Below are 22,044 nucleotides of genomic sequence, written 5' to 3'. Positions count from 1 at the left end.
AAAAGTGTTTTCAGACAATTTGAAGTTTTAAATGTTAGTCCCCTTTTTCTAGAGTGACAGTCTCAATATTGTGACCTCCCAAAGCTAAACATCTGTAGTGCTCCATTCCTAAGTGGAATTAATACCATTTGCTGTAAATACATAAGGCTGTATTTATAAAGGTTCTGGCTTTGAACAGCTTGTTTAGAAGCCAGTGGTACAAAGTCACCATCTTTAAGTGCCAGGAGAAAGGGGGAAATAGTTATTGTTCTTCTGCCCTTTGCAACAGTTTGCCTTCCCATATCCCACTGTCACTGGGACAGGGTGGTTTGAGTCAAGCTCTCAGCTTTAGTTCATATGTTTTCTCTTTCTGTTCCCTTTCTGTTTATGCACACATTCTTCAAAAGGCCTAATATCATTCGGGCTAATAAATTTTAGCCACGGGGCATCTGTCTGATCCAGTGGTCCCTGTGCAGCCATAATTCCCACGAGTCCATTGGCCCAAAGAAACATTAAGAAATGCAGGATCAGACAATGAATGGAGGACAAATAATATCTTAAAACATAGGATGCACAGTTTTCACCAATTCCACTGATTAAATCTTGCTTTTTCTAACGCCAGCTGCCACACCAGTTGGCAGTATGCTGATGATTTCAGAGGTGGGAAGGCAGCTCGGATGTAGTTTACTACCGATTATATAATCTTGACATTATTTGCTTTCAGAGTATAGCATCTGAGATTAGGAGGGCTGCCAATCATTAAACAAGTATCTTGACAAAGCATGCCATTATCTCTCTTTCCTATAAACACACCATCCCTGTGCTTGGATTCTGTAGATAAAATCATGTAGGAGAGGGTTTATGATGCTAGTGTTCAAATAAGCTATCCTTGTAAAAAAAACTGGTTGCATGCACATAGCACTCCACTCTTCTGTAATGCATTCTATTCAAGGTTTTCCACATCATTTTAAAATATTAATAAATTTATTATCCCAATGCCCAGGTGAAGCTGGTGAGCATTCTCCATACTTTCCAGATGGGTGAACAGTCACCTAGAGGTCCTGTGTTCCTTCAGGAAACCTTTCCCAATTTCCCAGTATTATTAACTGTTGTTCAGCTCCACAGCCACTAGCAGTGGCAGATGGCCAGGTGCAGACAGCTGCTGCCAGCTCTTCGTGCTCCATGTCGCACAGACTTGCTTCGAGCAGAGATAGATGACAATGTTTAAAATGGCCAGTGTAGCCAGTGGCGGGTTTGTATTGAGGTTCCAACACTTGCTAACACTAGTAAAGCTGAGCCACTGTTAACATTGGTGAGAAATTTTTAAAAATCATATTTGGGCTAGATAATGAGAGCTTGCTTCAATTCCTATTTGGGGTGGTCGGCCTAACTGTTGCTTCATGTGTCAAGTCCTTAGCACCTAGTGGGCACATCTACGTGAGATGCTACTACACAGTCATTACTGTGTATTTATTTAGCACTTGTGTAAACAAGCGCTAAATAAATGTGCACTAACCAAAGTTACTATGTAGTAGTGCTGGCGAACGCCTTTTAAGTGACGCTACTGAACAGTAGAGTCTTGGCATGGTTTTTGTCATGCAATACTACTGCACAGTAGTATCAAGTTACTACACAGGCAGTGTCTCGTGTAGATGTGCCTATTTTGTTTGCAATGTGTACAACACACTATGCATTGCGAGAGCAGGGAGTTGGGCTGGAGGATTAATTCTTGTGGAGACAGAATCAGGCTTCATAAAATTTTACCTAGGAAAATGAGGAGAGGGAACTATGCTGGGAAGTTTGACAAGATCTTAGTCAGTTTACATGTGTGTGAAAAGAAGCGGGTGGGGGCAGCAACATTTTAATATTAGTAGTCCATTGGCCAGCCTGTGAAAAATTAATTGATTTCTAAGCCTTTCATGCTTCCTTGAAACAGGGGTTGAGCGGAGGCGTATCTATGACATAGTAAACGTTCTGGAGTCCTTGCACCTCGTGAGCCGTGTGGCCAAGAATCAATACTGTTGGCATGGGCAGCACAACCTGAGGCAAACTCTGAAAAGTCTTCAGGAAATAGGCTTGCTGCAGAAGTATGAAGAACTAATGGCATATTTCCAGCAGAAAGAGCAAGACCTTGAGTATAAATTTGGAGAGCGCAAGAAGGAGAATGTTTCAGATTCTCAAGACAGACCATTGCTTGACTTTTCGGAGGCAGACTGCCCCTCTGGTAAGCTGATGGTTCAGATGGAGCAGGCTGATCTGGTCACTGTCTTCAGCAGACAATAAGTTTTATTTTCTCCTTAACTTAGAACAGGGCTGTTCAACTTCTAAGTGGCTGGGGGCACCAGTAGAGCACTAGTGTATATTAAGGGTCTCTGTGCTGCATTTCCCCCATCCCCCTGCTGCATTGTATTTGCTGTAAATGCTTCTCCCAACACCACACACTGCTGCATCGTGTGGGCAGCTCCTACTCTTGCTGTACTGTGCTGTGGACCCCCAGTGTCATGGGCTGCATCACCCTGCCCCCTGGGGCAGGACCAGGAAGCACAGTGCAGGGAGGGGGAGCCTAGAGACCCCTGCTGCAGTAGCAGCTGCAGTGATAGGAGGAGCAGTGACCAGGTAGAAGCCCAGGGGCTGCATATTAATCCTTTGCAGGCTGCATTTGGCCCATGGGCTGTTAGCTGGACTGCTGTGATTTAGAACATATTTTTATTATTTGTGAAAAACACTCAGTGAACTGACGAGATAAGGCTCCTCTTTTACCCACAGCGCATCAAAGATTGCAGCACTTCCAATGATGCATCCAGCAGCCTCTTGTACAAGGCTTCATCATATGCTTTAATTCTCTCTATCCCTACTTCTAATTGCCTTGCTCCTATCGATCAAAGAAGTCAGAAGGCCCAATTTTTTTCACTATTTTGTTATGCTCTTTCTATGTTGGAATAAAGCTCGTCTGAGTCCACAAAATTACATTGGCACAAAAGTTGTGTAATGATGCAAAGAATCAGGTCCAGAGTCTCTTAGATTTAAAGCTAATTCTTTAAGATTTAGGCTTTATTGCCTTTTGAAGAGAGCTAAACTATTTCTTGTCCATCTGTTTTACACAATTATTTGCTGCTTATAAAAAGATTTCTGCTTCCCAACAAGGAAATATTTTACTGGGTTTTTTTATGCATGAAAAACCTACTTAATGCTTTCTTGGCTTTGATGGATGACACATGCTGAGACTTGGGTGTTATTTGTAATGCAGCATCTGCAAACAGCAGAAAGGACAAGTCGTTGCGGATTATGAGCCAAAAGTTTGTCATGCTGTTCCTTGTCTCCAAAACCAAGATAGTCACTCTCGACGTTGCAGCAAAAATACTGATTGAAGAAAGCCAGGATGCAGCGGATCACAGCAAGTTTAAAAGTAAGGATTACTGTTAAGAGGTGAATTAATTACATACTGAGTGGTCTTGTTTACATGAGATACTTTACTGCACAGTAGCCAAATCTACTGTGCAGTAAAATGTCACCGTCTACACATGCAGGCACCTACTGTGCAGTAAATTTACTACCTGCATATGCATCTATTAAGTTCACGTGCAGATAGTACACTTACTGCACCGTAAAGCCAAATAGCATTAATTGCACATATAGGTATGCCCAGTAAGGAAAATGGGGTCATATTCATACTTAAAAGCAGTAGATAATAATTGGAGCAGATAAGGAATCTTTCAACAAAACATCTTTTGGCAGAAAGGGGGAGGGAGGATTTCAGCCAATTCATAACATAAAATACTCAATTTTAAAAAATCATTTTCCCCTTTTAACTATTTAGACTTTTATCACAAAATATAAAAATTAAAAATGATTGTTAACATGTAATTTGATTTTTATTATTTAACTGAAATTTTTTTTTGGATTTTTGGTTCACAAATTTGTTTTGTTTTTTTCTTTTGAGACTTATAACTTTCATCCCAGTTTGGGAGAGGAAAGCAATTTCCCATCTAGTTGCAACAGCAAATGAGATTTTTTTAAAGACTATTTAGAAGATTTAGGTACCCAGTTTCTATTTACATTAATCGAAATAGTGCTTTAAATCTCTTAGGTCAGCAATTAGCAACCCTTTTAGGCTGTAGGCAGGAATGACCCAGATGGGATCAAAGGGCATGCTAGGACATGGCTGTCACCACTGCTCTTTCCCCTTGTATCCCCACATCATGGGGAAGCCTTTTGTTGCTGTCACTGTCCCTGCTACAACATAGGGAAGGTTCCTGCTGCTGAAGCCCCCATGGGCTGGATCCAATGCTTCCACTGGCCAGTTCAGGCTTGCAGGCCATAAGTTGCTGATCCCTGCCTTAGTAGTTTGTCAGTCTCAGCCAGTGTTGATCATATCTTCTGAGATTAAAGCTATGTCCGCTCTATCAATTTCCCAAATTAGGCATGTTGCATGTTTTATTTCCTGAACTGGCAGTAACGAAGTGCATTCACACAGCACTGCATATAAGCTAGTTAGTGCTGTTGCTCATCAGGACTGATAAGTGTGGGCACAATGCTTTATGAATGCAGCTACACTGCTGGTTTAGGAGGTAGCCTGCACAGAGCAGTGTGGTATGTCTGAGGTGCTGCAGCCTGGCCGTGTAAGTTTGCAGTGTGAATGAGCCAAGTCTTTTTCATTAAATACATATGACTGTCATAGAAAAAACTCTCTCCAGCCCTCAAAACTTCAGGAGCATAGGGGGTGAAAAGAGAAGTTTAACTGCACAATTTGAATTTAAGATGCCATGACACAGCTAAAACATCATGAAATGCACTGGAGTTAGAGGAATTAGAAAGAGTTCTTAAGAGTTACTTGTGCATAAGCTGATTTACCCCTTTCTGTCCATTCATGAAATCCATCTCAACTTTTTTGGCAGAAAGCCCTTGGCTTGTTCAGACATATTCACAACCTGTTTGTTTGTACTCTTGTTTACCTTTCAGCAAAGGTACGAAGATTGTATGATATTGCCAACGTTCTGACCAGCTTGGGGCTCATAAAGAAAGTGCACGTCACAGAAGAGCGGGGTCGCAAACCAGCCTTCAAGTGGATTGGGCCTGTGGAATTCAGTGGAAAAAGTGGTAATTTGAGTCTTTTGCTCTGGGAGCACCTTTCCCAATCTCCTTCTGCTGTGTTCCAGCTACAGACTGAGTCAGAATTAAGTGACTTTATTCCCATGTACAAATAGTAGATGAATTTCCTAATGTTTGTTTCCTGCTGCTCCTTAAAAAATGTTATTGTCACAATGTCACAGCAACTGCTGAGATTGGAGATACTTTGAGATCCTGTGGCTGTTTGCATTTTACACTGATCTGCCTAACCACACAACATGCAAAGTAATGGAAAAATAAGGTCCACAGCACTCAGTTCTGGTCCTGGCTGTGGTCTACTGTGCTGCAAAGAGGACCATGAATCTGCCCTAAACAGGCAGCAGAATATCCTCCCTGTAAGGAGGAAATAGACTTAATCTAGAACTGCTTCTGTGCCTCATGGTCCCTGACATAGATGGTTTGTCTGAGAAGAAAAAAGGGGCAAGGCAAGGGCATCTCTACAACCTGGTGATCCTTGGCTACCAGAAGTGTGCGTGGAAGCTAGTGCAAAATAGAGTCCTTTTGTTGCTTAATTCTGTACTTGAGAGTTGACAGTACCAGAGTCAAGGAGAAAGGTGGGTTAATATTACTGCTGCCTTTGCTGCTCTGTCCCTTTGTCTGCTCATTGTAGTCAGCAGAGCTAGGATACTGCAGACTCTGGGAGTGGAAGGGTGCCCTTTTCTTATACACTAATTTTAATGTTGTTTTTGGGTTATTACAAATTGCAGAGGATTGGAGCCAGAGGTTCCTTTAGTGTCCAGGTCAAAGCTCATTGCCAGGCAGACACTAGAATGACAACAGGTTTCCTTTAGATGATAACTTAAAAAAAAATATTCCTTTAGATGAGCCAAGAATGGACATTCCAACATCAGCTGCTTTACCAGAAATGAAGAGAGGAGTGTGTACCCAACATAAAACTTGTGCTAATGGGAAACAAAGACTCGCGCGGCATGCTTCGTTTAATACTAGCCAGCCTTCTGAAGGCATCAAAAGGAAGGTCAGCTCTGAACCCAGCAGCCCACATAGGGAGAGGCCAGGTAACTATCAAGGAGACTTGCTCTTTCTTACCCCGTTGAATTTTCCAGTAGCAGTCACTTAGAGCTCTGGAGCCATGCTCTTATTTTCCAGTAAATTGTTCTGTTCTCTATAGACTGAAAATGTAGTAGGTTTCTTCTGTTGAAATTTGGCACAGACAGATTAAGGTTCTTTAAATAGAAAGGGAACAGATACTTTGCTATATGGCTTCCTGTAAGATGGAGCTTACTGTGACAATCCAGTTTATAGCACTTAAGAATTAAAAAGCAGTCATAAGCCCTGCTAATGGGCCTTATTTTTCATGATGCTGAATGCTTCCTGCATATTGCAGGTTCTGACTCCAAACAATGAGTGGATATTATAAAAACCCACCCGAGTAGAAACATTGCTTTCCATTGTTTTATATTACCAATATCTGATTATGCTTGATTCATCTGTGTGTAATTAACTAAACATCCCATTGTTCTTTCAGCTTGTATTGTGGGTTCAGATGAATATTGCTCCAAAATGATAAATTTAGCAGCTGTCTGTAGACAGAAAATGGAAGAAGACACAAGGTGAGCTGCCTATTAAAACTCATACTCTGCTCCAGTTCATAACCTTTCTGCTTAATTTAAGGCCAAATGCTGTTCATAGGATAGAGATGCATAATCCCAGGTGACTTCCATTGGGAGGAAAATTGGGTCAGTGGTGTTTTGTTCTTTCATTTTCCTCTACAAGGTCCACATGAACATGAATCAGTCTTAAATATAGAAAAAGCTGAAAATGTTAAAGCAGTAAATTTAGGCCCCTGGCAGACAGACGTTACATTTAAGAAATGACCAGTGTTGATTTAATTAAAATCAAATCAATTTAAATCACTGGTCAGGAAGCCTCCATTTAATTACTGTTTTCTACAAAAAGTGCATTCTTGTTGTTTGATACAACCTTAAAACATTATTCACAACTCGGAGATGGAGGTAGGTTTAATTTTTAGAAGATACACACTACACATTTTAAAGCAGTGATTTTATTTTGATATTTTTTCAAATTAATTTTGCAGCTACATTAGAGAACTGAATTATGATTTGGTTACTTTATTTACCAAAGCTAATTGAAACAGATATTTATGAAGTCATTGGGAGGTGAACTGTCTCCAATTCACTAGATTAATCACGGGTATTTGGGGGATATTTTTGCCATGCTGTATTAGGGGGACATCAAATGAGTGCTGCAGCCGTATGTTATTAGCTTGGTGTTTTCTTCACTTTCTTCTTTTACAGCCTAGCAAACCTGCTACCACGATAGGTTTTCCCTTCTACCATACCATTCATTCCCTCACTAGATCTCAAATCAATGGAGAGGCTATACTCAGAAACTTATTCCAAAAGACTTCTGAAATATTCTGCCCAAAATGTTTCTCTCTTGTTTTTACTGCCCTTCCCTACTTGCATTCATCTCCAGACTCCTCCTCCTAGCCCAGATCTACTCCACCCCAAATAATCCTCTTCATTTAACTTCTTGAAACTTTGCACTTTTAGAGAGAGGTAAGGGCTTGACTCTGTATATAGACTTGCAGAGAGACAACAGGGCTGATAGGTGGGTAATCAGGTCTGTTCTCTCTTACCTTCATATACTGCTGTTAACAGGGATGTTGTCTCTGGAGACACAAATCCACACTTTGAGAACTGAAACTAAGCATCACAGAGATGCTTAATGGGATCTTCTAGACCAGGGGTAGGGAACCCCCGGCACGGGTTTCCAGAGTGTGGCACTCAAAGGCATTTTGCTTGGCACACACACCTCAGAGCAGGTAGCAGGGAAGGGGCCAGGGCTGCACTGCCTCAACAAGGATGAGGCACCTTGTGGCTCCCCCACCATCCACCCCAGACGCGCCAACATCATACAAGTCGAGGTTGCGGGTGTTTTCGGCACTCTGCCCAAGAATATTGCTGACCCCTGTTCTAGACTGAGCACTAAGTTCCACTGGGTAAAGTGGTTTTCTTTAATCTTTACTAATCTATAGAGAAACCTCTGGGAACCCCATAAGATCAGGCCCCTAATATAGTCCATGGCCTGTTGTGACCTATTTATAAAACCTTTTCTAAAAAGGTTGCATGAATATATTGTCTCAAATAGTATGTAATTAGAAGTTATAATCCCTATTCCATTAACATATCTTAAATTAAAACTCTCTTTATATAGGCTTTTTTTTTTTTTTAAAAGCATTTTAAGAAAAACAATTTTAAAAAATGTGGTTTAAAAAAGTTGTTGATTTTTATCCACCCTGGACATGATTAACCAGTTAATTTATGTCTTAAGTAGTAACTCGGCCAGATGTTCATGTAATTAATGGTGCAATAAAACAGGGAATAAGCCACAAAATTATTTAATAAAATGCATGCAGTAATTTTGTGGCTGGTCCTGGGCTCCCCTTGCACTGGCGAGTAACAAGCCAGGTGCCTGGCGAGCTTGCAGCTAAGAGTGCCAGTCAGCTCATTGGGCCTTCCCAGCCTTGGGAGTGCCTTAAGGGGACCTGAGACAGAAGTTCAATAAACCAATTAAACTAAATAGTGAAGTCTGATACATCCATCCCAGTTTATCTTAAACTGGTTTCAGCCATTTTGAACTTCTGTTCTCTTACACATTTGAAATTTGTTTCTGATCATTTATACCGGTTTGTGTAGAACTTCTGTCCTTAGCCCAAATGTTCCAAACCTTTTTTGCCAGTTCTATATGCAAGTTAATGCTTACTTAACTCCTTAACTGGGGTACAATATGTTAATTGGAAGCAATACCTCTACATAGTCTAGAGCTAACATAGCTCAACCTCTGGCCCACTGGCCAGATGTGGCTTGCAGAACCATTGTATCTGGCCTATGGGGCTTGCCACAGGTTGGAAAGTTTGGCATTGGGGGAGCAGTGTCTGTTAATACAGCCATCACTCCCTCTTGCCAAATTCCCAAGCCCTATGTGCCTGGTCAAAGCCAGGTCACATTTGCCATGCCCTCTTTTCTCCATGGGCTGGGACCCTATCCCTTCCTCCCCCATAGGGACTAGGCCACACACACAGAGGCAGGCTACACCTGCCTTCCTCCTCCCCCTGCGCAGGGCTGGGTTGTGACTGAGCTACTCCCCCTTCCCCTGCAGGGCTGAGCCATGCCTGCTTCGCCCCTTTCAATCCCCTCCTCCCCACTCTGATTGGGTCCCCTGTGGAGCTAGGTGAAGCTCCCTTCCCCCCTGTGGGGCCAGGGTCAGGTCAGGCTTCCTGCTGCCCCGCTCCACATGGCCAGATGTTGCCCATTGGCCCCAGGCACTGCCCATCTGGTCAGGTGGGGAAAAAGGTTGAGAACCACTTGCCTAGAGAGTAGGGTTGAAAACAGGACAGACCTTTGTGATGGGAAGAGATAAGCACACTGCAGAGTTGCTCCACTGTCACGATCCAGCTTCCTTGATGATCTTATCTTTTGTCTGTACCTATCGTGGTTTGAATTTATCTGTGGATGTCATTATGCAGCCATGCTAGCCCTTGACAGACAGAACTAAATTATAATGCAGCAGAAGCAGAATTGATGAATCAGCCTCTAAGTGATTTGACATGCAATGTAAATGACTCTCTTCATACCATATCTGAAAATAACTCATTTTGTCAGGTATTCTCCACACCTGGCTCCAGAGAACGGTTTTATTCAAGGATGGGGCATGGAGTTTAATTCTACACTAAATGCATTTCCCCTTTCTTTACCTTCTTTAGGAATAAAACTTGTGCCCCTGAAGGCATCTTGAATTTAGCAAGGAACCCAACCATAATCTCTCCCTTCTCTGTTCTTCTGGTTCCTAGGGACTCAGATTATTCCCTTAACTCTTTGCCTCACCGAGTGTTTCCTGTTGCTCAATCAGACATGTTGTACCTCTCTCTGCCAAATGGAACAAATGGCCAAGTGCTGCAGCCTGCCATTTCAACAGTCTCCAAAACAGAGAATGGAAAACCAGCTGTGCTCCCCAACCAGCCCTTTGTTTGCTTCCCTTCCTCGTCCCTGTTTATGCTGTACGGCAATCTACAGGAAAGTCTCTCAAGGGAGAACTTCCCTATTTCAGGAGAAAAGGGTAACCGAAGCCCTGAGGAGCAGGCCTCACCCCTAAACCCACAAGCTGCTGTAAGTTCAGTTACCTGCCACAAGCGCAGCTCCCAGAAATTAGCATCGCCCTCTATGCTTGTGAGCAGTGAAGAGCCAGCTGCCAAAAAGCCAGCTATGGAGCAGAGTGATGCCCCTATCTCACTGGTACTACCCAAGGTAAGTGTGTGCATTTAATTAGCGCTTGGGTTTTGCACTAGTAATAATGGCAGGGGAAAGGCTATTATCTCACTTGAAATAGTCTTTTCCCAGATGAAAATTCACTGCTAATATCTATTTATGCCACCTCCCACATGCAAATATAAATGTGGAGGGTTGATGGTATATATATCTGGTGTAGTGTTAATTGGAAGATGTGCACTGTGCTTCCAGTGAAACGTATCTGCTTTGATGTGCGAGGTACAGCTTAGATGCTCTACAAAACCAAGGCCCTGATTAGTTGTTACCTTAGAAAAACTTACAGGAAAGGAGTCTTGCCATTGTTTGTATCCCTTTGTGTAGTTCTGTCATGGAGATTCCTTCCAAAGTTGGCAGATCTTTGGGAAGCCCCATGCTTCAACACTGGTTGGCTCTGGCCCCAGTGAGACCCAGCCTGGCAGCATTGTTCAATCCATAGAGCTAGAGGGGAGGGAAGGGAAAGGTATCTTCTCCCTTCTCTCCCGTCTGCTTCTTTCAATAGCATCCCAATCCGACAGTTACTCCCTGCAGTATGGGCCACTGAGCCACCTGCAAAGGGAGGAGGGTTCCAGAGTTCTAAGTGCTCAAGGAGCTGTGCTCTGGCTCCAAATCAGTGTTATGAACTGGATGTGTTGGAAGCGTATAGAAAGGCATTGTGGTGGCGGCTTTTTCCTCCCCTTCAAATCAACTAAAAGAAACAGTGCTGCATCCTGAGTGTTCCTGTAAGAGAATAAAAACTAAATAATATCCCTAACCACTGGAAACAAAATACAGCCCTGTGCAGAGAGCCTGGGCACCACTTAGACACTTACCTCCCATCTAACCTCTCAGAACAAAACTTGAATTGTGCAATTTTTTGTGCTGCCCCTCTGTACTGGTGTGACTCTCACTTTTAAATCAAGGAAGGGTGTGAGGTTACAGCATGGCACTATTTTAATTTGTCGTCTTCACTTCCAATTCTGTTTCACTCAGAAGCCTTTTGAGTCAGCTGACAGGGAATCTCTCCTGGAAGGCAGCTGTGCATCTACACTGCACATAGGAGCTTTTCATCTTGACCTAGGAACTCCTGCAGATGATAAGTCTGCAGAAAAGGCTATAGCTAAACCTTTAGATTCTCTGGAGCAAGAAGAGCCATTGAGGAATAAAGACCTTCAAGAAAAAGAGCAAGAAAATGGCAAACAGCCCTTTCTCCCACAGTATCTCTATCTTCAGCCTGCTGCTGGTAAGGATTGTAATCACATCTAGATGTATTCTGGCTGAAGGATGAAGGCCTGTTTTCAAAATAAGTACCTAAAGTTAGATTCTGCAATCTGTATTTCTGTAAGCTGCAATGGCTTAATTCTCATAAGTGTTGTGGATTAAGTAGGCCATTGATTTCAGTGAGAGCTGTTTGTTCTCAGCAGCTCTGAAAACTAGGCCACTTTTTATTTAAATAGCAAAATGCAGATCTAAGTGAATAGCTAGGGTTCTAAGTATTCCAGAGCTACCTGCCTTACTCTTCACATTGCAATTGTACTTCTGAACCTTAGAAACCTTCTTATCCCTAAAAAAGAAAATACTAATTGCTAGCAGAGAGAAAACTTTAAATGTGCGTAACTAGTGCAGTGGTGGCCGCATGAGCCTGCAGAGGACGTGAAATAAAAATTCTAGGAGAACTTCACACAAGGTTCTGTGGATTCCATAGTCCTGGAATCTGCCTTGTTCCAGGATGTCATAGACCTCAGTCACTGTCTGCCATGATTGGCAGAATCTGCAATTCTGCCAGAATTGGCCATACTGAATCTACCGGGTACCTGAAACTTTATATTTTAACTCCCAGTCCTGTCTGCGACTACCACAAGTGCCATGGTGTTCCACAGTGGCAAGAAAAAACAGTTTGCATTCAAGAGTATAGAAAATTATAAGCTTAGGCTGGTGAATTAGGCAGGACAGCACAGCAACTGAGACCTAGGGTTCTGAGAAGCTGACTTGCTAAAGCCTGGTACAAGCTTTTCTGTTAACTGGTACACATTTGACAGGGGTGTCATCTGGATAACATCAAAAGACTGAGGGACAAGAAGTGGCCTCCTAGAGGACAGAATGGGAATAGAAAAAACAACTGAAAACAGTCAAAGAATTAGACATTAGTTGGTGCATCTACATGAGATGCTTAATGCACAGTAAACTAATTCTACTAACACATCACAGCAAAAACCGTGCTAACGCGCTTATTGTGCAGTAGAATTAGTCTACTGTGTATTAAGTGCCACAAAAAGACCATGCACCATTGCTACTGCACATTTAGCACTGACTACTGTGCATTTATGTAGTACCTCAGAGGTACTAAACTTAATGCACTGTAGCCATAGTGCATTAATGCAAGTGTAGACACACCCACTAAGTACTCTGGATTGTATACATGCTGGATAGAGGGAAGGGAAGGGTGCTGGGGAATTTAGAGGCTACCGCCTCAGAATCTGCTCTCACTGTGACGAAGAGGCCATAGAAGTCAACAGGGTTTCATGTGGGTACAGAGGTTTATCTGCATGGAGTTTGCAGGATGGAGGCCTTAGTAGGAAAATATCAGTCAAAGTGCTTGTAAGATCAGGCAAATTGAGGCCAATTCCATTGGGAAACAATGAAAGGCTTTCCATTAAATTCAGTAAATTTTGATGGGGCCTACGATGAATATGGGGAGCAGGGTTGTTTGATTTCAAGTTTAAATATATGTTGTCCAATAACAAATTATTTCTATTAGTGTGGTAACAATTTATACATGCAGGGTGCACCTTATAGATCTTTCATTGCTTACTTATGCAGTAGCCAAGGTAGTTGGTATTTATGAACACAATCTAAATAGACAAAGAGAGAGAAGCTGAGAGAAAACGCAATAGAGTGTAGTACAAAATAAATAGTGAGCAGGTCTCTCAGGCATGTGGTCCATTACTTTCTGTGTTTTTGGTGTTTCCTAGGCAACTTCACTCTCTTCTGTTATTTTTCCCCTTTTTGAATAAAGAGGTAGTAACATAATTTCAGTTTGCCAACTGCATTAATTTGTGATATTTTTTTCTCTCTCTCTGCTTTAGGATTAAGTGGTTTTAACTTCCTGTTTTCGGCAAACCAGCCTCACAGTGCAATTGGTCTGTCTCCAAGCCAGTTACCTTCGCCTAGCGTTCCCTGTGTGGTAATGCCATCTACAGCCTTTGCACCCTTCCCTCTGATCTGCTCTCCAGCAATCACCAGTCCACTTTCCCCTGTTCCTCCTGGCTCTTTTCCAAATGCCGCATCCATGAGTTTCACTATGCCTGGCCTAGCATCAACAGCACCCATTTTCATTGGCACCACAGCAATGGTTACTCCAAAGACCTCCCAGTTACCTTCAGTGGATCCACAGCAACTGGCTCATTCTGCTGATTTTGCTGTGCACCTGAGTCCTGTACTCAGAAGATCCTGCAGCACTGCTGAACCGGACTCCCCAGTTTGTATGGGTCACCCAGTCACTCTTCGTAAGCTACAGCAGGTGAGTTATAACCAGGGAAAGGGGGTTTTCTGCTCGCTAAGGAAAAATGCAAATTTTCCCTTTAAGGAGAAAAACATGAATTTTCCCCTTTAGAGGAGAAAAATGTGGGAAACAGTGCATTTTCCCTTGCAGGCTGGCAGTTCCAGCCCGCAAGGGGCTGCTTGGGGCTGGGGGAGCAGGAGGAGGATGATCACCGGCACGGGGTGCCACATACATGTACATGTGCACACATGCACATGGCAGCTAGGCAGCGTGATGGAGAGCGGCTCCTCACGGGTAAGTCTATGGGGCAGAGGGGGCATAGGCAATGCATAAGGGGACATAAGTGACATGGCAGGGGGGCACATGTCTCCCAGATTTCTGTGCTCACAATTGGGCACGGGACTGTAGCCTGACTGGACTGGCATAGGCAGGAGCTGCCTCCATGGCCCAGCGGGTGGGACCCAGCACAGGAGGTGGTGCAGGGCAGGGAGGCTCAATACTGCTGCTTCCAGGACCTCTGCACCAGCCACACCACCAGTAGCACAAGGAGTAACAGACTGGGGCGGCTTTGCTGCCCTCACTTCCTCCTGCTGCTAGCTGCTTACATGCTGGGGCATGGCTCCACTACTGCCACTACTGCCACTCCCCTCAGGCCATGGCTTTACCCTGGAGGGGAGGTGTGGGAGACAATGTGGGTAGCCTGAGGGGGTAGCAGCAGTGGCCGGTCCATGGCAATGGGGTAGAGCCACAGCTCAGTGCATGAGCGGCTGGTGGTGGGAGGAGGTGAGGGCAACATGGGCCCCCAGCCCTGGTCCATTACTCCTCATGCGGCTGGTGGCGTAACTGGTGCCGGCGTCCCAGTGGCAGCAATGAGTCTCACCACGTTGCTCTGCCTTCCTGCTCTGGGTCCTACCCACTGGGCTGTGGAGGCATTTAGAATTTATTTTGTTAGAATGATTCAGGTCAGACATTGGTAAGCTTCCCAGATTAGTTTAAAATTGTAAATATATCAATGAAACGTTGTGTTCAATGGAGATATAGATATATCTATAGATATAGTGGAGTTTTATTTTAATCGCAGAAAACATGCGGTTTTGGGGGTTTTAATGGGAGAACTTCAGATTTTTATCAGAGAATTTGCAATTTTTAAATGGAGAAAACCAGGATCCCTGGTTTATAACATTAGTTTAAGGATGGCTGGCTGTACAAGATAGAGATAATTGGGCCAGCCTGAGTGCAAGCGAACTGGTCCTTGAGTATTTACTCTGCTTAAGTGAGCATGCGCGCCATTTGTTAGAGAAGATCATAAGCTCTGTTACAGTGGTTATTACATTTCAGTCTCTGGGAGAGAGGGGGTTAAATGTAACATGATAATGCAGTCAGCTTTAAGAAAATATTGCATTAGAGAACATAGGGATTACTCATTTTCAGAAATCTGAGTCAATGTTTTTTCCCAGCACTCTGGATTTGACATTCCCACTAGAAGCCTGTATCACATGGTCGCTCCAGTAGGCAAGCTCAGAAGGGCTCTGTTCTAATTCAGAGGCCAGTGCACTGAAAAATCATGTATGGTCTGTGCATCTCCTCCTGCCTCCCACCTGCCCCCAGCCAAACTCATTTCTTAACCACTAAATATCCCCTCCTAGCAGGCAGGGTCATGTTAGATCACAGGGGGTGAAGATATTTAATGCAAAAGCTACATAAAGAACAAGGATTTTAATTCAAGAAAATAAACTGTTCTGTGTGGTTTTTCCTGGGTAAAGAAATTACAAATTCAGAAGAGGGGAGGAATTCAATTGTGCTTAATACTATAATTGGGATCAAATAGGCATTAATTAATACATTAGTATTTCCTTCTTCATAATCATTATGCTTGGTTCTGCTTTGGTCTTATTTTTTTCAAATTATAGTTTATTTGGGTGTTGGAGAATGACAAAGACAGTTAAAATGTATTACACTTTTGGGATATGGAAACTGGAAACTTAAAAAAAATTATTCCAATAGCAAATTGCTGACAAAAGTGAGTCAGTAAAATATAACTGCTAATGTGAGGGAATTGTTTTGGATCCACAGAAAAAGGATATTATAGCTATTATATAAACCTTTAGCTATTTTATTTTTTCAGAGTAGGAGTGACATTTTATTATTGTCTGATGTTCCAACCCCACTCCGGTGGCATGGACACTGCAGCGAGCGACTAGAAGCCCAGAGGTTGAGGCCATAGCAGAAACGCTCACGGCACGGCCATGTCAGATTCCAACAAATTTTTGTGAATTCTGCTAAATACCTTGTCACAAGGCCCTGAGAAAAGAATCTAGAACATCAAATCCTTCCTATTTGGATTTGGTTGTCTAGGTCAGAGCTGTCCAACTAGCAGCCTGTGGGTTGCTTGCAGCCTGAAAAGGGTTAAATTGTGGCCCCTGGGGTGGTGACTTGTTGGAGCTGCTAGGTTGGTACAGCTCTGGAACCCAGGGAGTGAATGTCACCACCATTTGCCTCTGTGCCCTCTTGCCTATCACTGAATTTAGGGTCTTTGGTCACCCCTGGCAAAACAGCAGTAGGGGAAAAGAAGGGACGAAAGGCAGCAATGTTTACCTCCTTAGCCCAAGAGCTATGCCAACAAGCTGCCACTTCTGCCAGAGGTAGATTGCCTGATCCAGAAGAAGCCCTGCAGTCTGTATACAGCCCTTGGAGCCAAATAAGTTGGACAGCCCAGGTCTGGGCCCTGAGACCCTAGATGACCAAATAGATGGTCACACTGAGATGGCCAAATGGTAACAGATGTCTAAAGCTAGCTTCTAAATCCACATTCCAAAATGAGACAGGCACATACAGCAGTAACAACCTGATTTTTTTCATTTGTTTAAACAAGAATTCAAAAGACTGTTCTGAAAACTTTAGCCTTATATCTAAGAAATAACCTGTGTGGATAAGCACCAAAGGTTGTGGGGGGTGATTTAAGCAAAAATACAATGTTGGGCACAAGAATAAATGGGTAGAAACTGGAAATGGATTCCCAGTCTAAAGTTTCGGAATTAGAAGATGTCTTGCCATCAAAAGCAAAGACGTTCTGACGCACATAAGAACAGGGAGGATGGAGGTTGGGGGAGGACATGCAAAAACTCTTTCCACTTTTTAAGATGAAGCTTGATCAGTTGATAAAAGGAGTTTCATGATGTGCTTGCCTGCAGTAGCAGGGGACTCTATTTGGTGATTCACTCAGTCCCTTCCACTTAACACACATGCATGTGTATTTTTATTACTATTATTGATAAGACACTACTGAACTGCCTTTTCTCTTTTATAAAATAGCAATCATCAATCCCCCTTACTCCTAAAAGCATTCGTTCTACACATAACGAGGCCTTTTTCAAAACACCTGGCAGCCTTGGAGACCCTGTGGCATGGAAAAAAACTGAAGGCAACCAGACCAGAAATTCCAGCTCTGTTCAGAGAAGACTAGAAATTGGTAGTAATGGCACTGACTAACTCAGCTTGCAGTTAAGTGTGGGCAGATTGTAATAGGACTTCATGCTTGTTACAAAAGCTATTGCATGGCAAATAGCTATTACAGCTATAACATAACAAAAGATGCATGGTAAAATGTTGTCCCTATTGGCATGCTTCCCTGCTATGTGGTTGCCCACTAGGTCTGCTAACTTTCTTCCTCATGAGCCATCACCTACTGCTAAAATACGTTTATTAATGGTTTATTTAAACACCAGTTTGGATTCAAACTTTGTGCTTGGCACAGCAATGTGAGCATTAAATTACTGTTGTAATTTTAATTTAAAAATATGCTGTTATTGCTGTGGGGAGATGCAAACAGAGACCTACTGGAGTCTCATGGCTTTATATTTTTTCAGGTGAGCTGTCTAGCACTTACGTAGGGTGAACATTTTTTACATGTATTCTACTTACCCTGAGTAAATCTGTGGTGGAAAGACATAATCTCCTGCAGTTGCAAAACCAGCTGCTTCCTTACTTCCAGTCTGTCAAGTTCTGCCTCAGCAATGCAAAGTCTTGTTATTTATTCTGTACATTAGAATGGGATTTAGTGCAAAAAGATTTTTTGGTTTGTATTTTCCAGTTTCAGAAGAACAGATTTCCTCAGGGTATGACTACTTGAATGTCGATTGGTTGTTGTACAATTTGCCCAGCACTTGTTTTACAAAAGCCTAGTAATTTAATAATACGATATGGTTGAATGTATACATGTGAAAAAAGATTAAGACCAAAATAACTGTGAATTTTAACATTGTTGTTGTTGTGTTTAATTAACTGTATTAGTCCTTTTTTGTGTGTGTCCTTTTCTGAGCAGACAGTACAAGTGAATGGACATAAAGAACCCAAAAGCCAGTTCCTAAACAAATCTGATACAATTGGGAATGGTGAGCCTCTAAAAGGTGTGAGTGAACCTGTCATCTCCCATAACATATGCCTTGGACTCTAAAGACAAGTAATATGGGTGAGCAGTTACTCATATGGCCAGACTTGTGTCCAACGCATAACTTCATTTACAGCAGGCCTGTCCAACCTCTAAGAGGCCAAGAATGCGTGCTTCATGGCATGCACCAGCAGGAGAGGCTTGGGAGGGGAGCCCAGAGCCCATGGCTGCAGTCAGAGCCATAGAAATGTGAGGGAGTAGTGACTGGGTGAGAACCTAGGGGTGGCAACTTCAACTTCTTTTGGGCCTCATGCCCCTAGCTGGAAAGCCCTGATCTATGGAAAATCAGTAGCCATTACTCAGTTTGCAACTGGTTATTTTTAATATGGCTCAAGATGGACAGGGTGGGAAAAGCCATGACCAGTACACTTAGTACACAGGAAGATCATGAAAGGTATTGCATTTTGGCACATACCTGGGTAAATTTTGGAAAAAGGTTGTCAAAGACTGGGAGTCGTACATTTTTCATGGGGAAACAGTTGCTATCCCTCATGAGAAGGGAAGTAAGAAAAATGGGGCATGTCATATTTAGAATTCTAAGTCCCCAGACATTGGTCAGTGCTTGAGGAAAATACAGAATAATGTAATGGTTAGTACTGACTTTGGATGTGTTTTCTCTAACAGAATAGCCTGTAATTACAAGTATGCATTCTCCTTTTATTTAATATTGTCATCATGTTACTTTGGGTTTTTAGCAAATGTATAGATAGCCATATCAGCTCTTTTTTCACGTGGTGAGAACTTTATGGGCACCTATACACATGCCTGACTCCTGCTCCGACATGTTCCAATTAGAACATGTCAGAGCACACTTGATTAATCGAGTCAGCTGGAGCATGCTAATTAGTGTGCTACAGCAGCCTCAGCATTACATGTACTCAGTGTCCCCGTGTTTCAAAATGGCAGCATGGGGCATTGTAACTAAAGATCATTGAACAAACTTTAGTTAAAGTGCCCCCACTGCCATTTTTAAGTGCAGGATGCTGAATACACCAGACACTGCAGGCATTTTAATTTGAGTGGCTGCCAAGAGATGCTCTAATTAAAATGCCCTCTACCCCCACCCATCCTGGAGCACATATAAAGACGCCCTATATGTTTACTGGTATTTCTCTCTGAGAATAGATGTATGGTCTGATGTGCTATTTCCCTGGTCTTGGGAGAAAAAGATGCTTTTGTATTTTTGTAATGAAATATGTTATAAAAATGGAATTTAAGAATGAACTTTAGTGGAGGTGGAAGTTGGAGTGTGGTGGCCTTATGTTAGAAGTAGGTAAAGTAACAGCCTTATGAGGAATTATTATCCCTCTTTTTAAAAAAAGAAACGTATAGTAGAATTTTAATAGGAAACTTCAAATGTGGGGAATGGAACCCTTACCACTGCTAAATTTTAAGTGTCTTTTTTTTTTTTTTTTTACACTACAATTTGCAAGTTTACAGTGATTGTATCAGAATCATTTTTTCTTTATACACCCACTCATAAATTGCTTTCCAAAGGGAAATTAAGTCTCTAATTAGTGGCAGCACATGGTGAAGCTGCTGATGCTGCTACTCTTCCTCTGCTAGTACAAATCAGTATGTGAGCTGGTCTGAAATGGAACCAGATTAGGTGATGAGTGTATTGTAGACTCTCCATTTTCATAAACCACATGCAGCATGTTAGTGGAATGTCAGTTTATAGAGGGGAGGAGGAAAAGATCACCTAAAATACTGAAACTTGTTTTGCTCCACAGCTAAAACATCATTGCACAAATCACCTCACTTTGTCAGTCTGGGTATCATGTCTGTGGCTGGCCTCGCTGTACTTGAAAATCCAGGGACTGAAAATAAATCTTCAGTTTCCAATTTCCACTTCCACATTTTGCCTTTCCCTTAAAGCCTACTGAGCCTGATTCTGATCTTGGGTACACTAATGTAAATCAGGAGTAACTCCACCACCAAAGCCTGTAGAGTTTGACCAGTACTAATGAGAGTAAAATCAGGCCAATTTAGAAGTTACTGAGTAGGCAAAGGTTGACACTGTGTCTGAAGAACCATCCCATTTACATCAATGACCAAGCTCTAACTGAGGTAAATGGAAGAAGGAAATGGGGCCTGCTGCATTTTAAACAACCTGTCAAACCAATGTTGCTTGCAGTATTTAAGCTGCTGAACTAGATTTAGGGTACTTTGGATAGACAAGGCGGAAAGGCAGCCTACACTTCTTATCACAGTGTTCATTAGACAGACAACCCTTGCTTAGGAACAGCAGGATTTGTGTGTACGCTGAGGAAAGTGCACATGCTCAATGATATGCAGGGTTTGAGAAAAATTTATGTTCTAATACATGTTGGGAGGTGTGTGTATAACCTATATACTTGAATCTACCTACCACGTTTACATTTCTCAATTTCTTTGTAAATGGTGCTATTTCTATATTTAAAAAGCTCTATTTTTAATGTAAAGCTGCTTCCTGTTTGTATCATTGCACTGCTAGTTTTATATAGGTATTAATTTTATTGCTGAGTGTATATGTTCTTCACTGGTTAGACGTGACTTTCTCCTTTCCTTCTATGTAGCCATGTTCATTGTAGCTGCCTTCATATAATTTTACTACATGCTCACTGTTGTTGGGTTTAATTTTTTAAATACTATCTTTTAGACAAACATTAAACTTTTACAAAAAAATAATAAAACTGAAAAAAAAATGCATGGGGGGGGTGCTTGTTTTTTATGTCTCTAAAGCAGATCTAGGCTGCCCATCGCTATAGCTGGTGAATACCTACTACCAAAACAGAGATTCCTAGAGTACTTCATAGGGGTTTCCAAGTACAGGACCTTCCCACAGCCCTAATTTGAGTGCCTGCCTTGGCTGTTGCACGCTGGGTAGAACTAGAAGGGTGGAGAGGGGCCCCATCATCTTGCATCTAACTAAGGGAGAACTCCAGTGGTGCAGAAACTTGACCAGACAAGTTGTCCTGGTCCCTGAAAGATCCACCCATAAAGCAAGGCAAAGTGGGAGTAAGGCACTAATGTGCTACAGATTCTGAGCTCTACTGTCTGCCAGAGCCCTATCTGCCATGCTGATAGGCAAAATGAGATACAGCTTGAGGTCAGCATCTGGATAGTCCACCAGGGACAGGCTCAGTAACAATGAGGATTTATCTAAAGGGGGGAGGGGGGTAAATTGCAGCACACATGCCCCAAGTAACACAGTCAACCTCTGTGAGTAAGATTAGGGAGGGGACAGGCAACCCTGTGGCAGATGGAGTAGGGAGCAGAAATCAGCATCAGATCAGTCAAGGAGCACAGGGCACAAAGAGCAGCAGCTTGGGCACAGTACAAAGCTGAACAACAGATTGGGTAAGGGAATTGGAGTGGCACTTGGGGAGGGAATAGGGCTAATTTGTGATGTCTGCCAAAAAGTTGGCCCCCAAGGGTCTAAATAATGTTGATGAACGCTTTAGCCTCCAGAATCAGCCAGGTAAAGCAGCCCATGTGATAAGAGGTGGGGGGGGGGGCACATACTGCCACTGCAGCCTACACAGTGTGTGTTGGGGGCCAAGTGCAGCTGGTGCAGCTTGTACAGTGAGGGAAGTCCAGGGGTGGATACATGATTTGGCAAAAAGGTGTGCAAAAGCAGCTACCTGTGTTGTGGGGATGGCTGCATTCCCTGCTCCTAGCATCCTTGCTCACAGCTCACTGGTGTGCACAGGATAGACTGA

The 22,044-nt window shown here is 42.7% G+C and overlaps 1 protein-coding gene across 3 annotated transcripts in view; it reads left to right on the top strand.

The window, feature by feature from the left end:
- Positions 1-21,031, top strand: part of E2F7 (E2F transcription factor 7) — a 30,058-nt gene extending 9,027 nt beyond the window's left edge. The window contains exons 5-13 of one of the 3 annotated variants that reach the window (XM_014595830.3): positions 1,916-2,203; positions 3,227-3,385; positions 4,939-5,076; positions 5,928-6,122; positions 6,593-6,677; positions 9,854-10,394; positions 11,385-11,634; positions 13,478-13,911; positions 17,206-21,031. In XM_014595830.3, coding sequence (XP_014451316.1) covers positions 1,916-2,203; positions 3,227-3,385; positions 4,939-5,076; positions 5,928-6,122; positions 6,593-6,677; positions 9,854-10,394; positions 11,385-11,634; positions 13,478-13,911; positions 17,206-17,382 — 2,267 coding nt within the window. In that variant the 3' untranslated portion in view covers positions 17,383-21,031. Of the gene's footprint in view, positions 1-1,915; positions 2,204-3,226; positions 3,386-4,938; positions 5,077-5,927; positions 6,123-6,592; positions 6,678-9,853; positions 10,395-11,384; positions 11,635-13,477; positions 13,912-14,043; positions 14,242-17,205 lie in introns of those variants that run through there. The other 2 variants (XM_059726110.1, XM_059726109.1) reach the window with 2 other exon arrangements.
- The last annotated feature ends 1,013 nt before the right edge of the window (positions 21,032-22,044 follow it).

The sequence above is a fragment of the Alligator mississippiensis genome, chromosome 4 (assembly GCF_030867095.1).
Source record: "Alligator mississippiensis isolate rAllMis1 chromosome 4, rAllMis1, whole genome shotgun sequence".
Taxonomy (NCBI): domain Eukaryota; kingdom Metazoa; phylum Chordata; order Crocodylia; family Alligatoridae; genus Alligator; species Alligator mississippiensis.
The sequence above is the reverse complement of the archived record's forward strand: the minus strand, read 5'-3'. Positions and strand labels throughout refer to the sequence as shown.